We start from the raw sequence: 21541 nt of genomic DNA on the forward strand, positions 1-21541 counted from the left end.
TAAAACAGCCATAGTCACTAGCACCCCATGCCCTCTGGATTCTCTTCTTTAGAATTTGTAATTGATCTCTATCGGGCTTGCTCAATGGCCAGTTAAGAGGTACACTGTTTACACTTCCTTCAAAGGCAATTTTGGAACTCAAAAACAGTATGGTTCTAGGCATAACAACTTGCATGCATAATGTGCTACTACAGAATGCAGGGGACAGGAACAGGAGCAGACCATTCAACTCCAAGTCTGTTCTGCAATTCATGGACCATAAATGACTTGTACCTCAGTTCAGTATAATCACTTTTGCTTCATATTTCTATCTTGTACCCTCCATATCTTTATGAACACAATATAATATTGCTAAATTACTTTTAATTCATGCAAAGTTTTCAGAATATACCCATCAATAAAGTAAACTTTTCATAACTGATAATGATTGCTTTATAAAAATAATTCATAATGTTAAAAGGAGAATTTTCTGGGCAGATTTAAAAGAAACTCAAACGTAAAATGGTATCCTGCTCAGTTTGGTTGCATGTTTGCAACATCTACCCATCTGCTTCCCTTCCTAATTTTCCAAATAGAAAGAAACACACTGGAAAAACACAGAAAAATTACTGCCTCAGCCTCCACATCCAAAAAAGATTAATTTAACAAGTTAAAGAATGAGGAAAATCAGGAGAACCTAAAAATAAAGTACAAAAAAGTACCTATCCAGCTAGTGAAGGAAATAACAGTTCACTATTTGAATTGCTGTTAACTCCATTCAAACTTTTAAAAGTGTATGATTGTAAACAATTGATTTAGTTCTTGTGAAGAGATTTCAAGATAAAGAGCATCACTATCCATTGAAACCATATTTTACTATTAATGGCATGATCGTTAATTCCATTCAACGTATGCAATATTAAATAAAATTCTTTGGTATTTCATAATAAATATCAAATCATAAACAAACAGTTTTAATTGATTCTCAAATAGCACAAGTTTCTTCATGTCCATCCACAGTCTCAGCACCACATGAATAAAACAACCCAAAACTGTTTTGGACTGCTAGAATGCCAAGAAAAAGTCTGAATAACTAACAGTCCAAAAAGGCACCAAAACTCATGCAATTTAGCAATGCAAGCAGAAAGCAAAATCAAAATTGACATAAGCTGTAGAAGATCAAAATTATTGACCCAATTTGCTGAGCAAAACAACTGTTATTTCCTTGCAACTAAATTACTAACTCAGGATTAGATTCAATTACATAGGCAACTGAAACTAAACAAAATTTTAGGGGACTTGGTGAATTTGATGAAGTATTACAAATTAGTTCTGTTAGTAGACCTGAATTAGGAGCAACACACCCTTGCAACTAATAGAAAGTGAAGTGTTAACAGTATACATCTGATCTTAAACAGTAAGCAAAATTCTAACAAATAACCAAGATAGACTATCATGGGCTTTACAGAAACTCAAGCATAATACATTAAATGATTAAATAATAAAATAGATACATGAAAACAAGTGTGTCAGTCAACCAAGTACTGAAGTAATTCATGACATTAATACTTAGTAGTAAAATTAATGTTGTTATCCCCAATTGTTTTGATTCAAAGACGTACATTCAAATCTGACCTCCCACAGCTTAAATAAATAATGCTTTGAAATATACCCAGAATCCTTGCTGAAAGAATGAAACTAAGTTTAGTCCAATAAATGTTGAAAATTACAAAATCCATGCTTAATCAATGAGCACACAAATTAAAGCAAGTGTAGGATCTGAAATATCAACCTGCTAGTTACCTGCTTATTAAGCCAATGCCATAGCTTTCAAGAAAAGACAAGAATTGGAGAGTTACTTAAATAAATTAACATATGTAATGAAGACAGTTTAGCTAAAAAGCCAATGAAAATATTACCTGCACCAAAAGTCACTGTTTGTTTTAACAGGATGATTAGAAAACAGAATAACATCTGAGGATTAGAAAGTACATAATCAAACTGAAAAATGGAGTATTGAGATAAATTTGGGAAATTACAGACCAGTGAATTTAATATCTGCTGTGTATAAATTATTAGACTGTCACAGGGCATAAAATGTGTATATACAAGCATAGTAACTGTTACATGATAAAATAAGATCAATGTAGTTCTCTTTCATGAGCCTAATCATTTAATGTAATAATGCATATATGGTTAATTATGTCAATTAATTAGTCAAAAACAGACCTATACAAGAAGAAGAAAAAAAAGAGTCTAGCGATGGAAAGCTTTGGGAACTAGAGGTGAAAAGTCAGCTCTTCAAGTATGCTATATGTCATAAATCTATGGTACACAAAGTCAACTCAAACGTATGTAAAATCAATTTGATCTAACAAATTTAAGGCAGTTCAAAAAGATACTTTTTGGACAATAGAAATATTTTTGCATTATGCATTTAGATTTCAGTAAGGCTTTTGATACCATCACACACAAGCACAAAAAGCACATGGATCAAAAGGCAAGTTTTGAGATGTACTGAAAGGAATTCAGACAATGGGTTATCAATATAAGACCATAAGACATAGGAGCGGAAGTAAGGTCATTCGGCCCATCGAGTCCACTCCGCCATTCAATCATGGCTGATGGGCACTTCAACTCCACTTACCCACATTCTCCCCATAGCCCTTAATTCCCTGAGACAACAAGAATCTATCAATTTCTGCCTTGAAGACATCTAGTGTCCTGGCCTCCACTGCACTCTGCGGCAATGAATTCCACAGGCCCACCACTCTCTGGCTGAAGAAATGTCTCCGCATTTCTGTTCTGAATTTACCCCCTCTAATTCTAAGGCTGTGTCCACGGGTCCTAGCCTCCTCACCTCTCGGAAACAATTTCCTAGCATCCACCCTTTCCAAGCCATGTATTATCTTGTACATCTCTATTAAGTCTCCCCTTAATCTTCTAAACTCCAATGAATACAATCCCAGGATCCTCAGCCGTTCCTCATATGTTAGGCCTACCATTCCAGGGATCATCCCTGTGAATCTCCGCTGGACACGTTCCAGTGCCAGTATGTCCTTCCTGAGGTGTGGGGACCAAAACTGGACACAGTACTCCAAATGGGGCCTAACCAGAGCTTTATAAAGTCTCAGTAGCACAATGGTGCTTTTATATTCCAACCCTCTTGAGATAAGTGACAACATTACATTCGCTTTCTTAATCACAGACTCAACATGCATGTTGACCTTTAGAGAATCCTCGACTAGCACTCCCAGATCCCTTTGTACTTTGGCTTTACGAATTTTCTCACCGTTTAGAAAGTAGTCTGTGCTTTTATTCTTTTTTCCAAAGTGCAAGACCTCGCATTTGTTCACGTTGAATTCCATCAGCCATTTCCTGGACAACTCTCCCAAACTGTCTAGATCCTTCTACAGCCTCCCCACTTCCATCAGCAGGTAGTACTGAGGAATATTGAATGTTCTCTCTCTCTCTTGCCACAGATGCTGTCTAACCAGAGTAACTTTAGCATTTTCTGTTTTTATTGCCATTACTGTCACTAATAAAGATTAAGGAAAGGTTTGGGAACTGAAACAGACATCAAGAAAAATACATTTAGAAAATACTAAGTATAAAGGGGAATTAATTTAAGGCAATATGACAAAAAAGGAAAGAAAATTTAGAAAGGAACTGCAGAGATTAAGGAAGTGACCGACGGGTAGCAAACAGCATTTAATGTGAACAAATACAAGATAATTGAATTATAGAAGGGAAAAAAGTGGCAAGATATTCTAAATGGCACCAGGCTACAGGACATATCCAGATGATCCAAACAAAATTGGCAGTCAGTAGTTTGAGCACAAATCTCATAGATGTCAAGTTTGTACAAAGCACAGACTCATTCAGGTGGAGTAGTGTGTCGATACAGAGGACTGTATTATAGTAAGAATATCCAAGCACAGACAGACAAGAGCAACTAAGATAATTCTTAGCTTATGGCATTCAAGCTGTGTGTAGAGATTAAAACTCAAAGATTGTTTACCTTAAAGCAGAAGTTTAAGTAAATTGAGCCTAGCTACATTGCCATAAACCTAAAACTTGGGAGAAGACCCTAGTTCAATCGAAGGAAATTACATAATTAGTTTAGATTTAATTGTTTTATAGAATATTGAAAATGCAGGATGGGGTATTTATGGAGAATGAGCGACAAACATTAGATTTTAGGACCAACAACGTGAATGCCGATTATTGTCCATTCTGACACACCTGAATATTTGTGTTAACATTAAATATTAAAGTTTATTTTCATTCTTTATAATGTAAATAAAACTAAACACTTAGAACACACAACTACAAAACATCTGACAAAATTATATATCAACTCAATTTATTCTCTGTTCCTCATGATGATGATGCAAGACGACTAATTTTAGATGAATTGAAAAGAAAAATCAGTGACAATTTTTTAGTCAGAAGTTATTCACAGTACCATTTTTGGATTGAATTTAAGGACTTCCACAGATGTCCCACATTCTATGAATGCAACAGTAATTATTTTGTAAAATGCAAAAATCTGCATAATAAGTTCAAAATTAGCTTTGATCATTTGCAATCTTAACTTTCAATTAAAATTTACTAAGAACAGTTTCCACATGAGCATGGAAGAGAGAAAAGGATGAGAAGATGAAGACAATTTTAAGCCAATTTTCCAAAACATTACTGACAATTGATGGATAAGAGCAATTCATGCATCAATTCATTACTGCTCAAACTGTACTTAAATGTGATCTCAAAAAAACTAACTTTCAGCCATATAAAATGTTTTAATATAGTTTGCCAATATAGATAGCATCAATCAAGTGCCAGGAAAGTGAGGACAAAAGAAAGCACGTTAACAGTCAGCCTTTATAAGCATCTCTAAACAGTGTATAACAGAAGAATCTTCCCCACCCAATCAGGAGAAGAAAGAGGTAGAAAGAAAGGGCAATCTTGATTAGTCAGAAGATAATAGTTGATAAATCATACCTTGCTGTCAGCCTTAACAATGATTTTTCCTAATCCTCGGATTGGTCTTGGAGCCAACGCATCCTGTCTTTCTTTAACAAAGGTTGACAGTATCTTCCAGTGTTTACTTATATGCCTCTCTGCAAAGTTCATTAATCCAAAACGTAGAACCAATTTCTTAAGACCCCAGACTGTTTTCAAAAAAGAAAGGATTTAAGAACACTTCATGAAGATAGCAGTTAACAGTCAAAAACAAATTTATTTTTGCTGCTTAATTAGATTAATATCATTAATGTTTCAGAATGTTCGCTGATGATTGCACAATGTTCAGCAATAATTGGGACTCCTCAGATACTAAAGCAGTCCATGGTCAAATGCACCAACATCTGGACAATAATGGGCTGACAAGTGGCAAGTAACAAATGCCAAACTATGACTATCACAAATGAGGCACAACCTAACCACTGCCTCTTGACATTCAGTTGTGGTACTATCATTGAATCCTCCACTATCAAATCCTGGATGTTATCATTGACCAGAAACTCAACTGACTCACCACATGTACACAGTGGCTACAAGAGTGGGTTAGAGGCTAAGAATGCTGAGGCCAGTAACTCACCTCCTGACTCCCCACAGCCTATCCACCAGCTACAAGGCACAAGTCAGGAGTGTGCTGGAATATTCCCCACTTGCCTGGATGAGTTCAGACACAACAACACTCAAGACAAGGCAGCCTGCTTGACTGCCATTCCCTCTACCACCAATGCTCAGTAGCAATACTATTATCTACAAGATGCACTGCAAAAATTCACCAAAGATCCTCAGGGACCACCTTTCAAGCACACGACCACTTCTATTTAGAAGGACAAGGGCAGCAGATCTATGGGAACACCACCATCTGCAAGTTCCACTCCAAGCTACTCACCATCTTGATTTGGAAATACACTGCCCTTCCTTAACTGTCGCCAGATTTTCATCCTGGAATTTCCTCCCTAATGGCATTGTAGTCAATGTCAGGTGGACTGTAGCAGTTCAAGGCAGCAGCTCAACACTACCTTCGCATGGACAATGAGGGATGGACAACATATGCTGGCCAGTTTTACAAGCTTGTGTAAGAGTACTCAGGAAGTGGAAGGTAGGAAGCTAGAGTTTGTTTAAATGATAGAAGGATAGAGTACATGGTCCCTTTAAGAGAAAAAAGTGCTTTTCAAAGCTTGAAGATTTTTAAAACATGTCTGCGAGCAGCTGTAATTGGCTGTCTGATTGAAAAGCCTTAAGCTTGTTTTATAATTTTGATAACTAGCTTGAATCAGCCAATTAAGTTAAAACAAGCAGTTAGATATTGAAGACTTATCACATTTAAACCTGATGGTTTTGACTACCAAGAATCAATCTGATTGTAAAAAAAAGGTCATCAAGGATATAAATGATGTGGGCATTTTGAAAATTAAGAGGGAGCCAACTGCCATCTGTAGTGAGAGCACACCCACCATCTGAGAAAAACATCTTGCATTCACAGAAATCTCCAGCTCTCTAAAAAGCACTATCTATTATTAAAGGTACATGGCACTCTTAAATAATATTCCTGACACCAGAATTCAGTGGAGAGAGGCATTCAGAATAGAATAAATTAGAGGAAACATCCTGACAGCATCAGCAGAAGACTGGAGAGACAGCAGAGCATTTCAGAAGACACATTCTGTGCAAATTTTGAGAGTCTAAGTTTTAGTTTTCTTAATTCTTGTAGTTATTCAAACAGCTTCCTATTAGGATCTTGTTTTGTTCAGAAATAGGTAGTTAGAGAGAAATCGCTCAGCTCGTGAGATGCTGTCTTAATTTGTTCACTGTTGGACTTAGATAAATAGTTACTTGTTGATTGTACAATGAGTGAAAGGATTTCATTTCATTTAGCCACTCCTTTATAACAGACTGGGGGGTGAGAAGTAGGGTTATGCTTTTATTAGATTACAAGGTGAGGTGAGCTTCTCTGGGTGTTTCAGTTTTAATTATCAGAGAGGTATTGGCCTTCATTCCGTAACACCAGTGAGTGATGCACACATTCCACAAATGAATACATAAAAAGAAAATGTTATGATTTCTAATGAGACAGTAGATTTATCATATCTTAACAATAACTTACAGATCTATAATACATTTTCAAAGGAAAGCCATAAAACATAAGATATAGGAGCAAATTTTAAAAGAGTTCAAAAGAGTTGTGCGAGGCGGGATTTTCATGCAGAGGGTGCTGAGTGCCTGCAATACACTGCAAGAGGTGAAGGTGGAAACAGACAATAGCAGCATTCAAGAAGCACCTGGACATAAACATGAACTGGAAGGGAATAGAGGGTTACGGATCATGTAAGTGAAGATAATTTTAGTATGGAAGGGAAAAATGTGTCGGTGCAGGCTTTGAGGACTGAGGCACCTATTCCTGTACAGTATTATTCTTCGTTCTTGCTCTAGGCCATTCAATCCACTGAATTGGCTGTGCCATTTGATCACGGCTCATATGTTTCTCAACTACATTCTCCTGCCAACTGTCTGTATTCCTTGATTGCCTCACTAATCAAAAGCATCCCAATACATTTCACAGATACATAATCAGATAAAAATATTCAAAATACAAAATTATCAGTGATTTTCAGAAGAGGGAGCTTGAGAATCAGGGAAGATTTAGGAGGGAATTCAAAGTACTAAGCATACACAAAAAGGCACAGCCAAATGTTAGCAAAGTCAGGAGGGATCTGCGTTAGAAACTCAAGTTGGAGGAACTCAGTTCTTAGAACTGAAGAACTGCATTAGAAACAAAGATGGGTCAAGAATACATACCTCTGGCAGTCTATTCCAGGCACTCAGCACCCTCTGCATGAAAATCCCACCTCGCACATCTCTTTTGAGCTCTTAAAATTTGCTCCTATATCTTATGGTTTTATGGCTTTCCTATGAAAATGTGTTATAGATCTGTAAGTTATTGTTAAGATACGATAAATCTACTCTCCCATTAGAAATAGTAACATTTTGTTTCTAAGTATTCATTTGTGGAATGTGCGTGTCACTCGCTGGTGTTATGGAATGAAGGGCTAAAGTATGTCATCAGTATGCATGTGAAGCTGATCTTTTTATTCTGAAAGTGATTCTCAAACAGAATTGCGATGAAAAATAAAAGAGGAATGGAAGAAGTGTTTATCCCTGCAGACTCCACAGACAGTAGTTCTTAGGTCATTAGCGAAACAAATCTGAAGATATTCAGACCGTTAAAAATGGAAACTAGTACGGACACTACAATAATTCAGGAAGCCCAACTAGAAAGGAACATTATTCATTGTTGAACAACAAGCACAGCCACTTCTCGTGGCATACACAGGCTAGTCACAGCCCAAGACAGAGTTTCTGGATACTTTCCAATCAATCTGCTCAGAGACGCCATTACATATCAGGAGCAGGTGGGATTTGAATCCAGGTTCACGGATCAGAGGCACAGACACTACCACCGCATCACAAAGGCATTCTGGATCTTTTGCTTTTTAAAACAGCAATGTGATTAACTCATTGAATCAGAACTCTAACAAGGACTATCTTGATGTTTGGAACATCTTGCTCGATTTTGTAGATATTTTTAAAGCAACCTGTTCAGGCCTATTATGAAACTTGTGGAGCAGGTCTAATCTCTAGCTAGATTTTCTGGTCCATAGATAGGACATTACCAATGCACCAGAACAGCCCTCTGTCTTTTTTTTAAGCAAGAGCAACCTGCTCAGGGATGTTTTAGACAGCTCTGAAGCACGTGGAATTTGAACTTTGGTCTCCTGGCTCAGATGTAGGAACACTGTTCCACAAGGGCTCGGAGTCTGTTGTATGATATTTTGAATTTTCTAAACAACTTGTTCAAAAATATCATAACATACTTTGGGAACAGGTGGGACTTGAGCCCAGGCCTCCAGAGTCCAAAGACAGGGACACTATCACTGCACCACAAGGGGTCTCTGGGTCTGCTATGAGTGCCCCACCACCCCCATCACCAGGGGAGGGGTCTGCTTTATAAAGGACTTGGGTGATAGTTCCAGGTGTGGAGGCCACTGCCTGTTACCCAGGGAACGCATACTTAACAAGTTCCAGGGGAAGAGTAATTAGTGATTCCCCATAAACCTTGTAGGGGTTATCACACGACTCCCCTTCCAATTTAGAAAAATCCCTTTTGCTCCTGCGACATTGGGGCTTCCAGCACAGTTTTGTTCATGGCCCCATTCCTGGTAGTTTCCACATCTGGTCAAGAGGCTTATAATAAACAGATGAACGTTTCTTCCGTGAAGACCAAAGAATCACTGCAGAGGGATATTGCTCAGTGGTGCGTCTATCGAAACAATCACCTCACTGGAGGTGGTCATAAAATAGAAAGATTTCAGGGATCATATGCAAGTATATCATTGCACCCAAGTCTGCCAAAAGTTCTTAGACAGCACCTTCCAGACCCATGACCATTTTCATCTTGAAGGATAAGGGCAACAGATACATGGGAACACCATCACGTGTAAGATTGCCTCCAAGCCACTCACTATCCTGACTTAGAAACATCATCGTTCCTTCACTGTCGTTGGCTCAAAATCCTGAAATTGCCTACCTAACACAATATTGTAGTTCTACCTACAATACATGTACTGCAGCAGTTCAAGACGACAGCTCAGTATCACCTTCTCAATGGCAACTAGAGCAGAGCAATAAATGACGGCCAGGCAGCAATGCCCATGCTGCACAAATGAACAAATAAAAATTTAGCAATGGAGAGCTGAGTAACTACCTAAATATTGTCTCAGTGTCCACATGACTGAGGAAAGTAGAAGTAACTCAAGAAAGAGAACAATAACATGCTTATTGAATTCATTTTTACACATTTTAAGCATTAAGAGCCATGTCTAGACAAAACCTACTTTCAGTTGCCCAATAAATCAGAACAAATTTTAAATTTCTAAACACATGATTGATCATAAAGCCTATCTCGATAACAATCTTCATTTATATAGTATCTATAATGAGGAAAATAAAAAAGAAAAAAAGTGGTAGATTTTAAAGTGAGACAACAGAAGAGGGAAAAAGACATGGAAGGATATATAAGAGGAAGACCAAAGTGTAAGGGCCTGTAGGACCAACACCATAGTCACCAATGGCACAGTGAAGGAGAGATGAACAAAGGAAGAATCAAATTAACATTGAAGTGTAACAAGATCAAAATATTACCAGCCACTGGTACAGGGAGCAATTCAAGAATCCAAAGGTTCAGCCAGATCTGTACAACAGCAATGGCCCAGACAAGCATCACAAAATAGATGTCACTTGTTTTCTTCTTCTTCATAAAAGACACAATTTCAGGTCTTGGTATTCCTAATGGAGTGTATGAGGCAGACGATGAGGAGGAGGGAGGACTGGTGTCTCTAGTTTCAACTGAATCTAATGAAAGAAAGAAAATATTACTACACATTTAATCTAGCAATGAGACCTTTACAAGTGTCTATAAATGAAGTTGGCACATTGATACTAATAAATCTAGTCCTCAGAATGTCCTCAATTTCATTATATCAACTAAACGGTCAAACCTCAACTAACAAAAACATGAATTACCCAGTTGTTAAATCCAAGATTTTTCAGAAACAGGACAAAAGGTTTTGTTAAACATGTTCCATTTTTTCAGGTATCAAATGGAGATAAGGTTTAAGAGGGAAAAAGAAGCCACGGTGTAGGAATAAGCTTACAGGAAGCATTGGGTGCTTGTGATAAAAGGATGATTTTAATCTATGTATAAACTGGAAAACAAATCATACTGGCAATATTGGCCTCATTGAGGAGTTCAGAGAATGCTTTTGAGATAGTTTCTTAATGCTGAATATGATGGAACCTACCAGAGAGTAGGTTCCATTAAACTTGGCATTATATAATGCGACAGGATTAATTAATGACTTGAGAGTAAAAGGTATCTCTGGGTAGCAGAAATTACAATAGGAGAGAATTTTATATTTGGTTTGAAAGGAAGAGCGAGTCTAAGACTTGTGTTTTAAACTTAAATTGTAAGCGGTTGGAAAAGTGCGTACGTACAAAAGGAATTATGCCTGTGTCAATGAAGCATTGAAGGCTAACATGCAGGCGCAAGAAAGTTAATAGAATGTTAGCCTCTATCTAGAAGGATTTGAGTATAGAAGTAGTGAAGTCTTTCTTCAATTGCGCAAGAGCTTGGTTAGACCTCAACTAGAGTACAGCGCAGTCTCAGTCATCATCATTTCAGGAAAGATATTGTTGCCATAGAGGGAGTATAACAAAGGCCCACCAGACTAAAAACAAAGAACCCTGGAAAGTTGAAACAAAAACAGATGCTGCTGCAGAATCTCAGCAGGCCTGGCAGCATGTGTAGACAGAAGGCAGAGTCAATGTTTTGGGTCCAGTGACCCTTCTTTAGGGCCTTCTGTGGCTCTCCAACAATTTCGGTTTTTGTTTCAGATGTTCACCAGACTTGAGTGAAATACTGGCAATGTCCTGTGAAAGAGAGATTGGACGAAAGAGGCTTGTACTCTCTAGGGTTTTGAAGAATGAGAGGTGATCTCATTAAAACCTACAAAACACTTAAAGGAATAGACTGGACAGATGCAAGTAAGATGTTTCCAGCTGGTTGGGGAATCTAAAACCAGGAGAACAACTTAAAAATGGGAAGGCTATTAAGGTCCAACATGAAGAGGAATTATTTTACTCTGAGGGTTGAAGGCAGCTGTCAAGGAGATTGAAAGAATGGAACATCCTGGAATTGCAATTAATAAGGAAGCAGGACTGAGCAAAATGATGGAGATGAAGGTTGATGAGTATCCAAATCCTCATGGACTTCATGCTAGCATTTAAAAGAGATTAAGTAATGTAGTAGATTCACCAGGAAGTTTTCAAAGGACTGGAGAGTATGAAATATAACCTCTCCATTCAAAAAGGGATCAAGGCAGAAAACAGGAAACCATAGGTTATTTAGTTTTATGTCTGTCATAGGGAAGGTTTATAATCAATTAAGGAAGTTAGAACTGGACACATGAAAAAACTCAGGGTAATCAAGAAGAGTCAGAATGATTTTGTGAAACGGAAGTAACAGTTCATCAATTAGAATTCTTTGAAGTAGTAACATGCTGTGGATATAGGGAAACACGGATATATACTGTACTTGGATTCTCAAAGATATTTGACAAGATGACACAAAAGGGTTACCGTGCAGAATAGAAGTTCATGATGTAGGGTAATACACTAGCATCAGAAGAATGTCTCGCTGGCAAACAACAGTAGTGCAGATAAATGGGTCTTTCAGTTGAGTAGGACATGACAAGTAGGGTCCCACAAGGGTCAGTGTTATGCCTAAACATTTTTGGAATGTATATCAATGACATAGATGGAAGGAACAAAAGGCACGGTGGCTAATTTTATAGTGACAAGAATGGAAACATGTTGAGTCACTGCCTCATTCAAGAGATAGAATGGTCACTTGATATCTCTGGCTACAATATATGGAGGAAAGCTGGTGAAGAGTTTAAAAAATAGGCTGGTAATAATGATACACTATACTGCTAAAGCACTAACCAGAGTCATGCACATGCCTCAAGGAAAAAAAAATCTATTTGGTTACAATATAATCATGGAAAAATATTCTACTGAAAAATCTGCAATTATCCTGATACAGATGGGAAAAGGACGACACTATAAAGGACAAAGGGAAAGAGGGTACTATTTTGGTATTCTGCCCTGGACAGCTCCAGCACGTGGTTAAGCATTAAATGTTTGGTAGGAAATACAAAATGGCAGAGCATTATTTAAATAGTGAAATATTAAGAAATTCTGATGTACAAAGGGGCCTGGGTGTATAATAATAGCAACCGTGGTTGCGAAGTAAGAAAGCTAGAGAACAATGTTGTAAATTATTAATTTCCCAAATTACTTCAAACATGAAAACGTGTCACCTGATAATCCTTTTGACTGATGGGTACCCTCCTGGGGACGGCTGAATCCAGTCATGGATACTGCCATATTAATAGTGCGTACAATAATTTGTATCACATGAGCAGGCAGCTCCAAACCTATAGGGAAGAAGAACAAGTCAAAAAAAAAGCCAAACATTCTGAATAGAACAGCAGACGTCAAACACAACAAAGCACATTCTACATGATAGGAAAGTTTAGCAACAAAGCAATGCAATTGGGGTTCTAGAGTTTTTGTTGTTTTAAAAACTACAATTTTAATAATGTACATTACACTGACTACACGTTTTAGTGTTCCAAAATAACTCTAGCTTCAGAAAGATTATTAAGAGGAAATATACTCTTCTATCGCCTAAATGTTATTCAATAAAAACAAGAGGAAAGGGAAAAGGGATGGCAACAGCAGCAGAAAGGGCAAAGGCTAAAAGGGCACAGCAGAAAAACAAGTTCAGTATGAAAAACAAAACTTCTATATCTCACTCTAATTACTAAAAATGCTGATAGACCTGTTGAACTTCTCCAGCAATTTCTCTTTTTTTTGTTTGAAGTCACACGACATCAGGTTATAGTCCAACTGGTTTATTTGAAATTACAAGGTTTCAGAGCGCCGCTCTGTCACTTGATGAAGGAGCAGTACTCCAATGGCTTGTGATTTCAAATAAACCTGTTGGACTATAACCTGATGTCATGTGACTTCTGACCTTGCCCATCCCAGTCCAACACCTGCACCTCCATTTGATTTTTGTTTGTTTCAGGCCCACTACCTGCAGTTCTTTGTATCATGATAATTATCATTTGTATTTTGCTAATCATAACTAGAATAGGTTCATTTCTAACTAATAACTGATTGGCATGTTCAAAAATGGAGCAAACATGGAGTTAACCTTCAGAACCCTAATCACAGAGAGCAAATTTATTGTATATTTGGTCATCTGGAAAGTCATAACCAATGCTCCCAGTCATTTGATGCCATAAATGTCATCAGGTCCACACGCTCCTTTGAATGCTTTAAACAAAAAACACAAGAATGAACTGCTGAGTCAAATATCACTTTTTAAATCCTTTTTGACTAAGTTGAGGCTTCCTCTCAACAGGTTAGATAGATCAAAAGAATTTCCTACACTACCAAGTTTCATTGCTCCATTGCTGAACTTCAGGACCTGGATCTCAGTTCTGCTCAATCAGAAGGATCAACTTTCTGTGGCAAGAAGGATTATCCTTCACTTCAGTTAAAAAGCACAGACCTTACTCAGACTCAAATATCCAACTTCAATTAGTAAAAAAGAAAGAAAGAAAGAAAGAAAGAAACAAACAAACAAACATGTATTATGTATTCTCAGCTTTAAAGCTGGTAAGGAATTAAACTTAACTACAGGAACTACCCTAAACAGGAATATATACTCATTGCTTTCACAGCATAATAGAAAGAATTGTGGCAATTCTCAAAACACTAGTAAATGCTATAAAATATTATCTAATACATTAGCAATTTAATTTATTAACTCACGGTAAACCAATGACTCAGATGTCCAGTGCTGCATTGTAAAATGTCCATACTTTTACAGATCAGAGGTGAAACTTGGTGAGATAAATGCATGTACATATAGGAATGGAAAATAAGCTTTACAGATATGAATTGTAAACCGTAGGGAATAAAAGAAAAACTCACTGTGGATGCTATTTGATGTTCTGAATGCAAAATTTCAATACAAATAAGTGGAGCATCTGTTAGCGATTTAAATAAAAAGTGTGCTGTACATCATATGAAATTACAGCATCAACTTACCAGTATCGCTTCCTTTCTCCTCCTGAATTGCTCCCATAACCAGAAGAATGACAATCACTACAAAAACTGGAATACGCCAACTGCCAGCAATCGATGCTACATAGAAAAGATTTTAAGAATCGAATCTGAACATCCATCATAACTTCCTTTATTATACTACAACAAAGGTCAAGCATTTCAAGATCAAGATGATGCTCCTCTTGGAAAATTGAAATAAATGAAGATGATCACAACTCTTTGATTAGGTGATTTATAACCTAGAGTGTTGGAGGTGGCTAGGAAGGAAAATTAAAGCACACGGCCTATAACTTTGAGAAGCACAACAATAATAACTTAACCAACAAATAGCATTGACATAACATTTCACTTAGATGTATAATGTATAAGTTAAAGATTTGCTGGAACTCTCCCATGTCCTCTCCTGGAGTCTCAATGATATTAATGTTCTTAGATCTTAACAAAAGGTCCTTTTTGATGAAGTCTTATTTGAAAGACTAAAGCAGAATGAATGGAAATCCAGGATGGATAAGTAATTACATGAGAGGTGAGTCAACATTTATAAGTATAATTATATCAGTATAAGAGAACTTCACTGCTGAGTGAATTACAGCAATGATTGGGGTTCCAGCTCATGGCTGAATCGACAAAAAAAAAGTTGGAATCAGAAACCAAATTATGAGCTGGTTAAGGTTCCAGATAGTGTAACAGAAATAGTTAAATGTTTTCTAGAAGCATGTTAATTAAAATTATATGTATTGAACGACTGATTAAAGAAATGACAATATATATTTTGCATGTTTGCAGAGGTCTGTGAAAGCATAATCACATTTTCAACACCAAGCTGCTGACCATTACAAAAGCCCATCACCTCTTATGAAAGATTCTGAAACTATCCCTTGAGCTATTCAATAAACTTTGAGCAGAAATTGCTAAAAAATCTCATAGTAAAGTTGATAGGTTGGTATTAGGTATTTTGTAATCGACCTATTCAGAAATGTTATATTTCTGGAGCAGGTGGGATTTGAACCTGGGCCTCTTTGCTCAGAGGTAAGGACATTACTCCACAGCACAAAAACCCTTGTCGGTTTATTTTTTAATCAATCTGTTCAGAGATGCTACTACACACCTCTTGAACCTGAGCCTATGTTTTAGTAAATTAGACAAATTGCACAATCCAAATTAGCTAAAAGTAGCAGCTCAAAAGCTTCTGAAGACGCCAAGGTCTTCAAGGAAGAAACTTCAATGATGTTAAGATTCCAAAAGCATTTAAAGACAAAAAGGGAATTCTTGGAAAAGTGCTGCAAAGTAATTTTCTAATTTTATGCTGTTTCAAACTTTACACATCAGAATTGGAGTTACGAAAATTAATATTTTGAGATACAGTAAAGAAGTAAATTATGACATAGCTAGTGCATGGGAGGTGGTGATTTCTGATCTCTAGTTCCCAAAATTTTCCATATTTCTCATTGCATCTTCTAGAAGAAAAATCAGAGATTGATTGTTATGATTAATTAACAATTCTGTTATTTGTGCATCATGCACTACCAGGATAGTCAGAAAAAAAAACTTGAGCTGTTATCATCTCATAATTTCTTGTCCTTTTGAGACAAGTTCAAGCATGAAAAATAACATAAATGAAGTAGTACTTAAGGTCAAACTTCTAAACCTTCTTCAATTGTTCCAATCTGCATTTAAAAAAAATGGGTACCTCAGTATTGCTAGCTGTATTTATAACGTTCAGTCTGCCATCAACTCCATTCGGAGTCAGTCCTTATTCTCTAGTTAGCTCAACCATATTTTTCAATTTGTTTGTTTAAACACTTAAAAAAAGTATACTCAAAAAAGATGAATTTTTTAAGGTTCTAAGGCACTGTTAATTTATTGTTCATTTGAAACCTAAGAGTGTAACTCAGAGTTTACATTATCTAAATAGTCTTAGCTATTTGTTATTTAACTTAAAGGAGGACATTAATAGGTACAATTTTTAAGAGTCTGAATTTTAAATTTTAAACTGGAGTTGCAAAGTGAGTTTGAACTCAAATCGTTAACTGTTTCACTCTCCATAGATGCTGACTTGCTGAGTTTTTCCAGCATTTTCTTTCATTATAAATCGTAATTCTTTTTAATACTTAGAGAATCATGTTATAGTTTATACTGAAAATACTTTGCTTTTAGCTTGCATTTTTGAGAAAGAAAACTTTCCCTTTAATTCACCAGAGCTGAGAGAACACGAGCAGAATTGCGCCACTGCCATCCAGCACCAAAATACATTGAGGCAGTAGGAAAACCTGTGCGCAACATTCCCAAAAACACTGGGACAAATTCAAATACTGAGGCAACCAGAGGACAGTACCCTGGAGTGCAATGGACAGAATTTGTCAGGATCTGTTCCTACAATCACTGACTAAATAAAAATGAAAATAACTGTGAATGCTGTAAATCTGTAACAAAAACAGACGTTGCTGGAAAAGCTCAGCAGGTCTGGCAGCAGCTGTGAAGAAAAATTAGAGTTAATGTATCAGGTCCAGTGACTATTCCTCAGAACAGTGCTCCCATGCGTGGGAGAGAAAAAGATAATCAGCAAGTTGTTATGGACACGGCCAAATCCCCTCAAAACATTTCAAAAAAAGTAGCCCAGACACTAACTTTGCCAGTTATTTTAAACAGGTAAAGAGTAGATATTCTAAGAGTACTGCAAGTGGCCCAAACACTTAGATTTAAACAACAGAATTTATTTGGAAGATTACTGAATGAAACACAAACAAAAGAGAACACAATATAGAATAATTTAGCCTCTCCTAAAACCCAACAGATTATCCCAACTTAGTGCTGTTCCAAATACTAGCACCAATCCTGATAAACACTCCTTGGCACTAAAGGTAACACAGGCTCTTACAGCAAAAGGTAAGGGGGAGGGGTTGCAGAAAGAGCGAGCGGTGGGGGGACGGGGAGGGATGAGCGAGTGACAGCAAGACAGATAGCAGCATAGAACACCCTCTTTCATGTAGCTGTTTCTTGGACCAGCAGTCTCAAGCTGCTGGACTGCTTTCAGTGAATAGCCAGACTGCCAAAACCAAAACAAAACAGAAAAGCTGAGCTGGAAGAACTGACCACTCCCCTTTCATTGTACAAGTTTTCTTTCTAAAAACATGAAAGCCTTTTTCCTAAGGCAGTATCTGTTAGCTATAATCAAACTGGCCCTATATCCCATCCAAAGCCAGACATTTCAGAATCGCTGCTTTTACAACCTCTCTGAAAAAAAAAAGCCATAGACAGCATAACCTTGTTAAACAAACAGCATTGCCACAGAGTGGACTAGCAGCAAGCAGGGTAGGAAGGGAAGGAAAGAGGTAAATGAGTTGCCATGAGTGCTCAAGGCCAGGATATGCTGATATGGGAGAGATGTTCAGTCTATCATACCCAAAAAAATATAGTTAGTGAGAATGAGAAAGGAGTTCTTTCTAAACAAATAAGTAGTCCCCAAAAATCAAAAGGTAGCCCTTGAGAAAATAGCCCTACTATCTAAAGGCACTACAGATCACTCATGTAAATTCTCCCACCCATCTTTCCTTTGGTTTCCAATTTTTAGAGATATTCAAGTTGCTGCTTGACAAAGATTAAACCAATACTAAAATGGGTCTGAAGCAAAACCAAAGAGTGCAAGAGAAACACAGGTCTTGCAGCAACTGTTGAGAGAAAAACAGAATTAATAAAGGGCAGCATGGTGGCTCAATGGTTAGATTGTTTGAAATGTCGATTTTCCTGCTCCTTGGATGCTGCCTGACCTGCTGTGCTTTCCCAGCATCACTCTAACCTAGACTCTGATCTCTAGCATCTTTCACCAATGGTTAGCACTGCTGCCTCACAGCGCCAGGGACCCGGGTTTGATTCCAGCCTCGGGTGACTGTGCAAATTCTGCACATTCTCCCAGTGTCTGGGTAGGTTTCCTCCAGGTGCTCTAGTTTCCTCCCACAATCCAAGGATGTGTAGGTCAGGTGGATCATCCATGCAAAAATCACCCATTGTGTTAGGTGCATTAGTCTGAGGGAGATGGGTCTGGGTAGGTTGCTCTTCAAAGGGTCAGTGTGGACTTGTTGGGCTGAAGGGCCTGTTTCCACACTGTAGGGAATCTAATATAATCTAAGAAATTTTTCAAGTCCAGTCACTCTTACAGGGTGTGTTTCTCCAGCACTCTTCGGTTTTATTTCAGATTTCCAGCATCCACGGTTCTGTGTTCATATAAGACTAAAACGGATCTTGAACCTGGGATGTACTAATCAAAATAAATGGTTCCTACCTAAATAAAAGAGAAGCACTGTCCAAACTGGAACAGAGATAGTTTTCAGAAAACGTTCAGTTTTTGTATTCCACTTAAATGAAACTGCCAACACATAGCCAACAACAAGAGTCCATACCTGTAACAGGACAAAAATAACAGTTAAATGAAATGGGTGACGTAATGAATTGTGTCTTACGTATACCTAAAGTTTGATTCGATCAATACCATGATATTTGTCTATAAGATAAACAAAACTTGTTTTAATTTATTGTACCAAGGAACATTGATTAATTATTTCATTGAGTCTTGAACATTTGAAACAAAAGTTCCTTTGCAGAGAATAGTCATAGAAACATTAAAAATATAGAAAACAGGAGGAGGAGCAGGCTTTCGGTCACGAGACTGCTCTGCCAATCAATATGATCATGGTCGATCATCCAACTCAGTACCCTGTCCCCGCTTTCTCCCCATACCCTTTCATCCTTTTTATCCCCAAGATCCATGTCTAATTCTCTCTCAAAAATGTTCAATGTTTTGGCCTCAACTGCTTTCTGTGGCAGTAATTCCACACGCTAATCACTCTGGGTAAAGAAATTTCTCATCTCAGTCCAAATGGCCTTCCCCATATCCTGAAACTGTTACCCCTGGTTCTGGACACCCCAATCACTGAGTGCATCCATTCAGAGTTTACGTTGTCTAGTCCAGTTAGAGTTCTATAGGATTCAATGAGATCACCCCTCAGTCTTTTATACACCAATGAATACAGTCCTAACTGATCTAGTCTCTCTTCATAGGTCAGTTGTACCATCCCAGGAATCAGTCCGGTAAACCTTAGTTACACTTGCTCTGCAGCTAGAACATCCTTGCTCTGATAAAGAAACAAAAACACAATTCTTCAGGCTTGGCCTCATCAAGGCCCTGTACAACTATGGCAAGAGATCCCTGCTCCTATACTAAAATTGTATTGTAATGAAGACCAACAATCCATTTGTTTTCTTTATGGCCTACTGCACCTACATGCTGACTTTCAGCAACTGGTATGCAATGACACTCAAGTCTAACTGCACCTCCCCGTTATCATTCTATTACGATTCAGAAAATAACCTGCCTTACTGTTTTTGCTCACAGAGTGAATAACCTCACAATCATCCACATTACACCACGTCAGCTATGGATTTTTCCATTCAGCTTGTGCAAATTAAACTGCAAAATCTCTGCATCCTCCTGACAGCTCACCTTCCCACTCAGCTTTGTGTCATATGCAAACTTGAAGATATTATATTTTGTCTGCTTATCTAAATCAATCATTCATATATAATAAATGGCTGGGGTCAAGGCATGGATCCCTACAGTACTCCACTAGTCAGCTTTCCATCAGAAAAATACTTGTTTATTCCAATTGTTTCCTGTCTGCCAAACAGTTCTCTATACATGTCAGTACACTAAGCCCAATTCTGTGCACTTTGATTTTACATGCCAATCTTCTTTGTGGGATCCTATCAAAAGCATTCACAAAGCCCAAGTAAAAATCATGCACTGGCTCTCCCACCTTAACTCTAATCATTGAAAATTCCAGCAAATTTGTCAAGCAGGAGTTCCCTTCCAAACATCCATGCTGACACTGTCTTATCCTGTCACTGTTTTCCAAGTGCTCTGATATAAAATCTTTCATAATAAACACTACCACTTTTACCGATATTGCAGTCACGTTATCTGACTTCCAAATTCCTGGTTCTCTCTCCACCTCTTTTCTTTAGGGTAGTAATGTTATCTTTGCTATTCTCTAATCCATAGAAAATGTCCAGAGTATCTATGGAAACTCAAAAAATGACCACCAATGCATCCACTATTTCTGGGCATCTTATTAAGTACATTGGGATGTATGTTTTCAGGCCTTGGGGATTTAATCGGCCTTTGATTACCTCACCACTATTTTCTTACTGATGCCAATTTCCTTCAGTTCCTTCCTCACTTTATGTCTTGGGTTCCCCAACAGTTTTGTTAGCGTTTACATCTTCCTTTGTGAAGACAGGACCAATGCATGTATTAAATTGGTCTGTCATCTTTGTTCCACATTACTGACTGTCAGGGACCTACATTTGTCTTCACTAATCTTTAGTGAAGATTACCTACTGCAGCTTTTACAATCTTTTTTTTATTTCTCCAAAAACTTAATCTTATATGGTGTAATTTCCCCATCTGCCAAATTCTAAACTGCTCCCAACTCTTGGGTCTGCTGTTTATTTGGCTTAACATATCCTCTCAAAGTTCATTATATATGCTGAAGGAAACAGCATTTTGAATAATCAGGCAGTATTGAAAATATTGATAATTTGTTAGTCTGCTAAACACCACCCTGTTGAGATATTTGTCCAAAAGACAAAATGTTTTTCTACGTTCAAGTGAATTACATACAGTACGTTTGTCTCCAACTTAAAAGACAGAAGCAGAAATAGCATAATTCATCAAATACTAGTAGGAAAAGAAAGAATTCTCTTGAGAGAATTCCTTCAATACTTACGT

The 21541-nt window shown here is 37.5% G+C and overlaps 1 protein-coding gene across 2 annotated transcripts in view; it reads right to left on the minus strand.

Annotated features, from left to right (window-relative positions):
* The window catches only part of tmem245 (transmembrane protein 245), a 116459-nt gene that overhangs the window by 73628 nt on the left and 21290 nt on the right, over nt 1-21541 (minus strand). The window contains exons 2-7 of one of the 2 annotated variants that reach the window (XM_072575565.1): nt 19037-19154; nt 14740-14835; nt 12936-13052; nt 10198-10407; nt 4984-5153; nt 1783-1806 (exon numbers count right to left, since the gene is read on the minus strand). In XM_072575565.1, coding sequence (XP_072431666.1) covers nt 1783-1806; nt 4984-5153; nt 10198-10407; nt 12936-13052; nt 14740-14835; nt 19037-19154 — 735 coding nt within the window. The remainder of the gene's footprint in view (nt 1-1782; nt 1807-4983; nt 5154-10197; nt 10408-12935; nt 13053-14739; nt 14836-19036; nt 19155-21541) is intronic. The other variant, XM_072575567.1, reaches the window with a different exon arrangement.

This window comes from Chiloscyllium punctatum, chromosome 8 (genome assembly GCF_047496795.1).
Source record: "Chiloscyllium punctatum isolate Juve2018m chromosome 8, sChiPun1.3, whole genome shotgun sequence".
Classification (NCBI taxonomy): domain Eukaryota; kingdom Metazoa; phylum Chordata; class Chondrichthyes; order Orectolobiformes; family Hemiscylliidae; genus Chiloscyllium; species Chiloscyllium punctatum.